At 37.1% G+C, this 11,803-nt stretch overlaps 1 protein-coding gene across 1 annotated transcript; it reads left to right on the top strand.

The window, feature by feature from the left end:
* Positions 1–7,063: 7,063 nt before the first annotated feature.
* LOC140159587 (protein O-mannose kinase-like) lies at positions 7,064–9,229 on the top strand. The gene is made up of 3 exons (XM_072183080.1): positions 7,064–7,309; positions 7,752–7,913; positions 8,459–9,229. The coding sequence occupies exons 1-3, from the start codon at positions 7,064–7,066 to the stop codon at positions 9,227–9,229; spliced, it is 1,179 nt and encodes a 392-aa protein (XP_072039181.1).
* The last annotated feature ends 2,574 nt before the right edge of the window (positions 9,230–11,803 follow it).

Genomic DNA, 11,803 nt, shown 5'->3' with positions numbered 1-11,803 from the left:
TTGGAAAAAGTAATATAACTTGATAGTACATGGCAAATATAACCAACCATACATGTATGCATAATAGCATGTTGATTAGTCAAGGATATTTTGAATCTGTCACCCACCATGCAGAGGCACCATTTCCACCATAGACTGACCCACCCACTGGAAAAGTGATGCGCATGCATGATAGCCTAGGAAAACACTAATGATTCTAGTCCTACATGAGGGCACACCATTAATACACCTATCCATGTTGGGCAAACCATTACTATACCTATCCATGTTTAACAAAAAAGTTTGTTCAGTTTTCAACCCGTAAAATATTTCATTCAATCTGACATCAGGCAAACAAAGTAGCCCCGCCCCTATACTTTAAATGCAACTCTAACTCTAACTTGCAACTCTAACTCTAAATTGTAACTCTAACTCCAACTCTAACTTGAACTCATAAAATGCATTTACTCACGAGTATCCATCTTGAACTTTGAAGCTTTATGCACAGCTCCAACATACCTGGTATAGAATTAAACAATAGCGCTAGTAGTAGAGGAAATAATGGGTCAATTTGATTTTGACAACCCATCATAGAATATTAACAGTGTGAATTATATATATACCAAAATGTAGGGAGTTGCAAAATCTACTTTAGGGATGCTTCTATGACTTTTTGTGACCCGTTTTCATGGTAACCATGAAGATTTATATTTATTTTCGGGTCGTTTTACTATCCCAGCAAACACAACAATGTTCTTAAAAGGTTTACAGTATTCAAAACCTTTTTTGAAATAACGTTTGAACGTCGGGTCATATAAAGGTCATGAATACGTTTTTTCAAATGTTATTGTAAAATATTTTGGGCAAACATTTTTGCAAAATTATTTTAGTATAGAGGTTGATACACAGCTATAGACACTCTCTCAGACATTATAGGCCATTATTCGCAGTAAAAGTGATGGTGTAACAGGATTAACTACCACAGCAATAGGTTTAAACAATTTTATAATATATCGCACTGCACTAGTAGGCCTATGTTCACGCGGTACCTCTGCATTGAACTAAACACGGTTTAAGACCTGGATTGTAATTCTATAGAATATTAATATGCTGATCACTCGCACCTGTGAGAGCGGTATGATTGCAGGCATACACAGGTGATGAATGCAACTTGCGTGTAGTGCAGGGTGATATATACACACGTTGTTTAAACCTATTGCTACGATAGTTAATCCTGTTACATCATCACTTCTACGGCGAATTATTACGAGACTACACCCCTGTATATTAAATTCTTATCAGAACATGATAGTAAAAATTGTGTATCTGATCCCATATGCATTTTTTTTTCTCAAAACACCAAAAATATTTAGGTCTTTTGAGGAAAATATGTATATCTTCAATATGAAAGGTCAAAATTGTCAATAGATCGTCGGCTTTTCATCCCAGCTACATACACTTTAAGTACATATCATTAGATTTATAAAGTTTACTCCGAGGACTGTTAAATATCAAAAATTAAAATGTTTTAATAATTTGTCATAAAATTTGTATTACATCGTGAATTAAAAATAAAAAAATAAAAATTATTTGATTTATATCAGAAGGACATTCCGCGTATTCAGAATGCAATTCAATATGTCTGGTGTACTCTCAGCTTCCACAAAAAATACTGTGCAAACAGTATAAATAAAGTCACGATAATGACCGGACGTTTTATTTTAATATCGCTTGTCAGATGTGTGCCTAGACACTGGTAACGAGCTAACATTAACATTTTATTAGATGCATTAGCAACAAATGCTTCAAATTCATAAAACAGTTTTTAATTTCAAATCATTTCAACAAAATAATAATTATCATGTGGCAGGCATTGCGCATAACGGTATACATGTAGTAATTCCCAGTATGCAAATTCACGCTATGGAATTTATCCAAACGTAGCCATGTAAATTTGGGAACGTTTTTAGGCATAAAGAAGCGGATGATATGAGACAGGTAAGTGTATGATTGTATGCAAAGGACCCGAATGATGAGGTAGCAGAGGAAATGAAACGGCCGATAAATTGTAATTTTAGTGATATTTGTAACGTGGTATAGACGAATCCAAGAAGCCCAGTCATGGTCAGGATTTGGTCTGCCATTATTGGGTCCCCGCAGCACCAAACTGGTGTTGTGACAGCCCAATTGGGTGGATTAAAGCCGCTTAAAAATCGATGTTAGATTCTTTTGTGTTGTAAACTGTCATCATTCTTTTGTCTACGTGTAACACGGGTGATAGAATGCAGTTTAAAATACCCTTCAAGGCCGCATCATTTCACATTTTAGGTGAGATGGAGCCGACGGGGACCCAAATATGGCTGCCATTGAGGTGTAGGATGCGTGAAATTGGATTCGTCTATATCGAAATCAGACATTTCTGGTCAGGGAAATGGAGAAATAGATTGTTTCACAATTTGGGTTTGTTGTGAATTTGTGATGTTATTAATGTTTAAACTATTATCTGATAGTTTCAAACCGGAATATAACTGGCATCTTGTATTTTTTGAGACATTCTTCAAGGTAATTCCTACTCTCAACATTGTCAATAATAGGCCTATTTTTAACGGCCGATATCTCAATTTCAAATTCTATAATACTATAACTTATGAACTCAACTGATATCTTTGCTTAGTGTTCGATTTCATTGAGGGAAACGGCGTTGTAGAGCAAAATATCTCTATTATGTAAGATATGTAAAAACCTCAAAATTGATTACCTGCCCAAAAGTGTCTGTTTTTGACATGACACGTCACATTTATGGTTTTGCTAATTAGATTTGACGTGTCACATACACTTTTTGGTAATTAATTTCATGAACAACAATCAATGCAATACGAATATCAAAATTCACGCTAAGGAACTTATCCAAACTTAAAGCCATATTATAACATTTTCATACAAAATAGATTAGCATTTGTTTGCCATAAAATGTTAGTTTTTACTGTCAGACATATCATCTTTTATTTTTGAGCCGAACAACTACGGCAAAGCAAAGAAAATTGGAATTTACTACCAGCGCATATGTCGCCAATACGTACCACTCCTTCGGTCATGTTATGGTACGACCCTTTGTTGTGTAGATCACTGTCCCGCTGTGTGTTATGAACATCGTGTATGCGTTCGACTAATAATTCCATCGGTTCCATCGTTTTATTCAAAATCTCGGATTTTGACAAAACTACAGCACCTAGAGTCTTGATTTTTGCAGGGTATATTGGTTTAATAAAGTACAATATAATCGTGTAAAAAAATGAATTAAAAAAAAATCAGTGAGGGCGTCCTCCTCAGCAAATGTTATAATATGGCTTTAATAACGTTGTTTGTAGGCATAATGAACCGGATGATGAGACAAGTAAGTTTATGCGTGTAGGCAAAGGGACTGGATGACGAGACAGGGAATAAGTAAAATGAGGTGGATGATGAGACAAGTAATTTTATGCGTGTAGGCAAAGGGACTCGATGACGAGACAGGGAATAAGTAAAATGAGGTGGATGATGAGACAAGTAAGTTTATGCGTGTAGGCAAAGGGACTGGATGACGAGACAGGGAATAAGTAAAATTAGGTGGATGATGAGACAAGTCAGTTTATGCGTGTAGGCAAAGGGACTGGATGACGAGACAGGGAATAAGTAAAATGAGGTGGATGATGAGACAAGTAAGTTTATGCGTGTAGGCAAAGGGACTGGATGACGAGACAGGGAATAAGTAAAATGAGGTGGATGATGAGACAAGTAATTTTATGCGTGTAGGCAAAGGGACTGGATGACGAGACGGAATAAGTAAAATGAGGTGGATGATGAGACAAGTAAGTTTATGCGTGTAGGCAAAGGGACTGGATGACGAGACAGGGAATAAGTAAAATTAGGTGGATGATGAGACAAGTCAGTTTATGCGTGTAGGCAAAGGGACTGGATGACGAGACAGGGAATAAGTAAAATGAGGTGGATGATGAGACAAGTAAGTTTATGCGTGTAGGCAAAGGGACTGGATGACGAGACAGGGAATAAGTAAAATGAGGTGGATGATGAGACAAGTCAGTTTATGCGTGTAGGCAAAGGGACTGGATGACGAGACAGGGAATAAGTAAAATGAGGTGGATGATGAGACAAGTAAGTTTATGCGTGTAGGCAAAGGGACTGGATGACGAGACAGGGAATAAGTAAAATGAGGTGGATGATGAGACAAGTAAGTAAGTTTATGCGTGTAGGCAAAGGGACTGGATGACGAGACAGGGAATAAGTAAAATGAGGTGGATGATGAGACAAGTAAGTTTATGCGTGTAGGCAAAGGGACTGGATGACGAGACAGGGAATAAGTAAAATGAGGTGGATGATGAGACAAGTAAGTTTATGCGTGTAGGCAAAGGGACTGGATGACGAGACAGGGAATAAGTAAAATGAGGTGGATGATGAGACAAGTAAGTTTATGCGTGTAGGCAAAGGGACTGGATGACGAGACGGAATAAGTAAAATGAGGTGGATGATGAGACAAGTAAGTTTATGCGTGTAGGCAAAGGGACTGGATGACGAGACAGGGAATAAGTAAAATGAGGTGGATGATGAGACAAGTAAGTTTATGCGTGTAGGCAAAGGGACTGGATGACGAGACAGGGAATAAGTAAAATGAGGTGGATGATGAGACAAGTCAGTTTATGCGTGTAGGCAAAGGGACTGGATGACGAGACAGGGAATAAGTAAAATGAGGTGGATGATGAGACAAGTAATTTTATGCGTGTAGGCAAAGGGACTGGATGACGAGACAGGGAATAAGTAAAATGAGGTGGATGATGAGACAAGTAAGTTTATGCGTGTAGGCAAAGGGACTGGATGACGAGACAGGGAATAAGTAAAATGAGGTGGATGATGAGACAAGTAAGTTTATGCGTGTAGGCAAAGGGACTGGATGACGAGACAGGGAATAAGTAAAATGAGGTGGATGATGAGACAAGTAAGTTTATGCGTGTAGGCAAAGGGACTGGATGACGAGACAGGGAATAAGTAAAATGAGGTGGATGATGAGACAAGTAAGTTTATGCGTGTAGGCAAAGGGACTGGATGACGAGACAGGGAATAAGTAAAATGAGGTGGATGATGAGACAAGTAAGTTTATGCGTGTAGGCAAAGGGACTGGATGACGAGACAGGGAATAAGTAAAATGAGGTGGATGATGAGACAAGTAAGTTTATGCGTGTAGGCAAAGGGACTGGATGACGAGACAGGGAATAAGTAAAATGAGGTGGATGATGAGACAAGTAAGTTTATGCGTGTAGGCAAAGGGACTGGATGACGAGACAGGGAATAAGTAAAATGAGGTGGATGATGAGACAAGTAAGTTTATGCGTGTAGGCAAAGGGACTGGATGACGAGACAGGGAATAAGTAAAATGAGGTGGATGATGAGACAAGTAAGTTTATGCGTGTAGGCAAAGGGACTGGATGACGAGACAGGGAATAAGTAAAATGAGGTGGATGATGAGACAAGTAAGTTTATGCGTGTAGGCAAAGGGACTGGATGACGAGACAGGGAATAAGTAAAATGAGGTGGATGATGAGACAAGTAAGTTTATGCGTGTAGGCAAAGGGACTGGATGACGAGACAGGGAATAGGTAAAATGAAGTGGATGATGAGACAAGTAAGTTTATGCGTGTAGGCAAAGGGATTGGATGACGAGACAGGGAATAAGTAAAATGAGGTGGATGATGAGACAAGTAAGTTTATGCGTGTAGGCAAAGGGACTGGATGACGAGACAGGGAATAAGTAAAAGGAGGTGGATGATGAGACAAGTAAGTTTATGCGTGTAGGCAAAGGGACTGGATGACGAGACAGGGAATAAGTAAAATGAGGTACCAGGGACTGGATGACGAGACAGGGAATAAGTAAAATGAGGTACCAGATAAAATGAAACGGGCAAGCACTGTCTATAGTAAAGTACCACTGTTTGCCGTCTATCTCATGATGCAGTCATGTCTACAGTAGAATTCACCACGACCTTTGCAGGACTTAAACCCCATTAAAAGCTATTAAACCAAGATAACACTCATTGAAAACAGCTCAACTGATTAAATCAGATCTTCTCTGGTTAAATCCACATAACACGTGTTTCTGTTTTACCTGTGTAATGAGCTGGTATTATAGTTTCAGTTGGGTGAACGATTATAAAGCGAACGCAAGGTAACAATACTGTGGTGGCTTTTGTTTACGAAATGATACAATAGTGTGATTATTGTTAACCACCGTTCTTGAAAATGAGAAGCATAATGGTTTGCAGACTTAACACGGTTTGGAAATAATTTCTTCATATTTTTGGTGTTATCTGTCGTTTACATATCCTTCCTTAACTAGGCAATGTCCTATCACCTATAACATACACTAAAACACCAAAGTGCGAATATTTCCAAACACCTAAATTAGCTAAAAATTTAGGACATGTTACAAAACTATATTTTCTAGAATTTCAGAGAATACTTTAAATATTGGCCGGTTATTTTTCACACAGTGACGGTAACTAGGCAATTGCCTATACTTCTAACATACACTACTTGTAGAGGTCACGCGTCAGTTGTGAGAGCTCTGTGTATTGTGTATAGGAAAACGGACAGTAACTGCAGTATGTATGCTGGGGCAGGCTCGTCCACATGGTGGGGTAATAGGAGTCCTAGGAGTTCAATAATCTACGCCCTAAAACCGATGGACTCCAAAGACGTACTTTTGGGGGATATATTAATACACCATGTTTAGGAGTTGGGATCTACACATATGCATTGCCCTTACCTGAGGCACAAAAGTTATATCCAATTTGGGGTCAAAGGTCGTTTAGGAGTCACTTCCGGTCATGTATATTTTGCTGTCGTTGTGATTAGAAAACTGTCCTATTCTCATGAGAATAAATGCCACTGACATTGCTAGAGTTCAACATCCCAGCAAACGTTGATCAAAGGTTTTAAAAACACCCACTCTATAGACCCAAATTAAAAGACATCCACTTGACATCCCACTGAAAATTAATTTAATTGTATTTACCCACAGATGAGATTATTCAAAATGCCCATCAAATCTGTGTTCTGCTTCATCTTGATAGCATCAGTAGCATTCACTGCTATTGGCTTATTCGTATTTCGAATACGAGTACCTTCGGATAATCATGCACTATCATTGATGAGGGAGACACTTTCCGCTGGGAAATTGGTTGGTGTGGTGAATAATTCACTGGTAACCGATGCACCTGTTCCCTTGCGTCGTCGCGATGAACTGCAGGTGGACAGAGTGACCGACTATTATTTGATTCAGGTAAGAAAGAATATTATGGAAGCTTCTGGATTCGGTATATAGACGATTCTTACATTCACATGATGGAACAGCATTATATTGAAACTAGTAAATTGGTTACCATTAAGCAGTTAATCGATTGCGTGCACACCTCAAACAGGTGAATTATACAATGTTGATAATTAAAATGATTTATGGACATAAGTTTATAACTCAACTATCGGGCACAGGTGGTCACGAGATAATTGTGTTCAATTGGACCCGCCACTCGTTTACATAACACACAGATCTTTGACAGTCTCTGCGCAGACTTTGCGCAAATAAGCAGGTGCACACATCACATTCACACACCAGTGTCTCGTCTATGTCCATCCATCTTGATTTTTGTATCCTCCTTCTATGGTAATTGTTTACGCGTGTTTTCCCATTATTTTACAATCTTCATATATTTTGTTCTGTTTAGGAGCACGAGACTACACGCCAATTGAATGACACTGACAGACATTGTAGAAAGGGATCTTTTCAACTCAATAATGATGGCGTTTGTCATCGTTGGTTAACCTGTAAGGATATTCAATACAACGTCACACCTATTAAAAGAATCGGTGAGGGAACAATCAAAAAAGTAAGCTGATGCTTTTCATAATATTTTCAAGCAGTTTCTGATTAATATTCTGCACATTTATATATTTTTTGGCCTTATTTCCAAAGATTTACCAAATGTTAATTTGTCTTTTATTATCAATATATAGGTTTTTTGATAGAAAATAACATGGGTTTCTCATTTCCTAAGTTTTTTTTCTCGATTCCCCGATCCAATAACCTGGTTTCTCGCCAAAATTCTAAAATTCTCGATCGATGAGTTTCTAATCGATCAGGAAACCAGGAATCTCAATGATCCAAGATTCTCATTTTTGATCAAGACACCAGGTTGTTCGATCGAGAAACCATGTTTTTCCGCTTGAGAAACTTTGTCGAAGATCAATTAATAAAATTTGAATGTCTTTTAAAATATTCTTTTATTAAAACGAAGAACAAAGAACGAAATCCTTTCGCAAATGAAAAACTCATGATCTTCTTCCTTCATTAATTTTAGCACCATCCCGCGTACTCATTTCATTATTTATTTTTATTCTTTCAAAATAATATTGTTCTTCATTTTGTAACCAGGTTTACCTTGCTAGATGGAAGGAATACAACGTTAGCCTATTGCGTTTGCAGCATATGGATTGGAATTCACAACTACTCTTTTCGTCGCTGGCAAACAATATGCAACAGTTTCAACCAAGTCCTTTTGTGACTCAATTTCTTGGTTTTTGCCCATCAATTCCGGCCTTAGTCACCGAGTATCACAGATTTGGATCATTAAATAAAATCAACAAAATCTTAAAGGAACAAAATGAAGATAGTGTGCTTACCAGATTCAGAATTTCTCTTGATTATGTTAAAATAATTAATTTTCTTCATTCCAGTCCAACTGGTACTCATGTCATGTGCGATAGCGGTAACTTAAATAAAACACTTTCACAATTTTTGGTGACATCCGATCTCCATATTATCGTTAACGATTTAGATTTCCTTCCAGTGGCCGACTCGTCCAAGAGAGTGGTAACAAATTGTGGATCTTGGGGAATAGAATCCGGGGAAAATGGAAAATTTGCTGCTCCCGAGCAATTAATATGGTCTTCCATAAAACGCAAGAAATATTATAAACCAGTTAAAGGATTTAATGAGAAGTCCGACATCTGGAAGATTCCAACTGTAGTAGATTATTTGATGGGAGAGTCCTTCTATGGAAAACATGCCAAATTCAAGCTGTCCACAATTCACCAAAAGTGTCGTAGTATGGATCCAAAACTCAGACCTACTGCAGCTGAAGTTTTAAAAGTATACTATTATGTACAACAAAGATTGGAGCTTATGATGACCAATAATGTGTAAAAGACCAGGTTTTTGTGAACAAAACCGGGGTTCAAGACAAGCAATCATGTTGCAGGAAGGTCAAAATATGCTTTTTCTGAACCCTTCAAATGAGGGGAATGATTTGATATGCTTTCTAACCATTTGAGGAACTTTGAACTTTGACCTCTGTGTTGATCTTGATTATGGCAGGAGTGCCGGGAATTTATTTTGGTAACATCTTGAATGTGTTATAGGACAATAAATGGAAAAATATTTGTGGGGATGCACATTAAACCTCCGTATACACTGGCCTATCTCGGGTTTTTTGGAAAATGTAACATTTTGTGTCCAAAATATTGTAAATCATAAATTCATGAGTTCATTCATTGCTCAAAACTCTTAAGTTTAAATTCGCAAAACACATAACGGGGTTGTTCAATCATGAACCCCTGGGTTTAGTACAAAATCATAGAAAATATGTGACGTGTCATGTCAAAAGGAGACACTTTTGGGCAGGTTATCAATTTTGAGGTTTTTACATATCTTAAATATAGAGATATTGTGCTCCACAATGCCGTTTTCCCCAATGAAATCGGGCATTCCTAGGCGAAGATATTGCGGTTGTAAGTTATGGTATTATAAAATTGGAAATTGAGATATCGGCCTTTGAAAATATTATTGACAATGTTGAGAGTAGGAATTACCTTGAAAAATGTCTAAAAAAATACAAGATGCCAGTTATATTCCGGTCTGAAACTATCAGACGATATTTTAAACATTAATAACATCACAAATTCGCAACAAACCCAACTTGTGAAAAAATCACCCCGGGCAGAATTTTGGCTATTTCTCCATTTACGATCCTCCCAAAAGTGTCTCCTTTTGACATGACACGTCACATATATATTGAACCCTTGAAATGATGTCATGATGGCAGGATTTATCAGTCAGTTTTTTATATAAATTATAGCATCATATACAGTATGTCTTCCCAGCAAACACAAAACGTTTTCGACATCATTCGCAAAAGGTTATAAAAGGTTGTCAGAAAACGTTTAAATGTCGGGTTATATAAAGGGTATATTAAGAGTATAAAACGTTTTCATAACCTTAAAAAACATTTTTGATAATCTACTGCTCAACAATTAAAAATGTTTTACAGAAAACGTTTAAATGTCGGGTTATATAAAGGGTATAAAAACGTTTTAATAACATTCCAAAAACATTCTTGAAAACTTGATACAAAACATTCTAAACAGAATGTTATTTTGGGGTTGAAAAATATTTTTCGAAAAATGTTTGCCCAAAATATTTTCAATAACGTTTTAAAAACGTTTTCATGACCTTTATATAACCCGACATTTAAATGTTATTAAAAGGTTTTGAAAAAAAAACATTTTAAGAACATTTCTGTGTTTGCTGGGTTCAAATATTTTAACATGTTATTTAAGTATTGACACAATATTTGGCAAAAAGTTTGCAAAAATAGTTTACAATAACATTTTTTGAAAACATTAAAAATATTGTTGTAGTAGTGTGTTTTCATACAAAACGTTTTAAAACGTTATCATGACCTTTATATAACCCGACATTTTAATGTTATTAAAACGTTTTTACCTAAACCAAAAGTCAAAATATAACTTATTTAAAACGTTTTTAAAACGTTTTTGTGTTTGCTGGGTTAATACCAATATTTGTAATAATATAATAAATTATAATGACTCGATTTGATTGGATAGGATTTGTTCTGGTTTTGAAGTGTAAATAAAATTATGTTAACGTTTGTATACATGGTGTCTTTTTCAGAGTCTTTTCTTCATGTTGATATATTAGAATATAATGTCTGACAGCTTATTATTTTGTGATCATGGTTGCACTATGGACCATAATTGGCATCATCTCCAATGTCATAGTAAACAATCATAACACCACAACTTTTGACATCAAGTATGAGTATGAGTGTTTTTCGTACTTAATATTCAAAGGTCATTAAAGAACTGTATCCTGACCACAGACGAGAGAGATACAGACCGCGTGCAATCAGTCAAAGTCTCAGCATCAACCTATAATGAGGGCCAATTGTTCCATGAAATGCGACAGGCGAGACTGCTACGAAATTACCACGTATTTTCACGGTCTATCGCGTAATCGCGAAAGCACGCAACGCTCTATCGCGTATACGCGAGGACACGCAACGCTGGCGTGATTGTTAGACACGGCACGATCGAACAATCGGTCTTCATGAATATGCGAGAACTCACATCATACACGGGGACTTTGACTGGTTGTACGCGGTCTGTATCTCTTTCGTCTGTGGTCCTGACAGATGTGCATGTTTAATATCCTGTAAATCTTTGACCTACAATGGATATACATACTACTTTGCGAAAAGATTGTGAGAAACGATTTTTCCCGTGATGGCAAGAGTAGGGTGTACAGACAACAAATATTTCCATTATGCAGTTACTGTCCGTTTTTCCTATTCAGTGCACACACCGCGCTCCAATTGATGATTGACCTCTAGCTCATTCACTGTACTGTAGGTATAGGCAATGGACTAGTTAGTGGGCTGGTGGGAAAACCCGTCATACAATAATAGCCATAGAAGCTCAC

The sequence above is a fragment of the Amphiura filiformis genome, chromosome 8 (assembly GCF_039555335.1).
Source record: "Amphiura filiformis chromosome 8, Afil_fr2py, whole genome shotgun sequence".
Classification (NCBI taxonomy): Eukaryota; Metazoa; Echinodermata; class Ophiuroidea; order Amphilepidida; family Amphiuridae; genus Amphiura; species Amphiura filiformis.
Note: the sequence above shows the minus strand (reverse complement) of the source record. Positions and strands in the feature narration are given on the sequence as shown.

What these genes read in the sequence shown, in the direction of transcription:
- LOC140159587 (XM_072183080.1), top strand. Translation starts at nt 7,064, where the DNA reads ATGCCCATCAAATCTGTGTTCTGCTTCATCTTGATAGCATCAGTAGCA. An exon ending in CCGACTATTATTTGATTCAG is followed by an intron (nt 7,310 to 7,751) that starts GTAAGAAAGAAT and finishes TGTTCTGTTTAG; the next exon opens with GAGCACGAGACTACACGCCA. An exon ending in GTGAGGGAACAATCAAAAAA is followed by an intron (nt 7,914 to 8,458) that starts GTAAGCTGATGC and finishes TTTTGTAACCAG; the next exon opens with GTTTACCTTGCTAGATGGAA.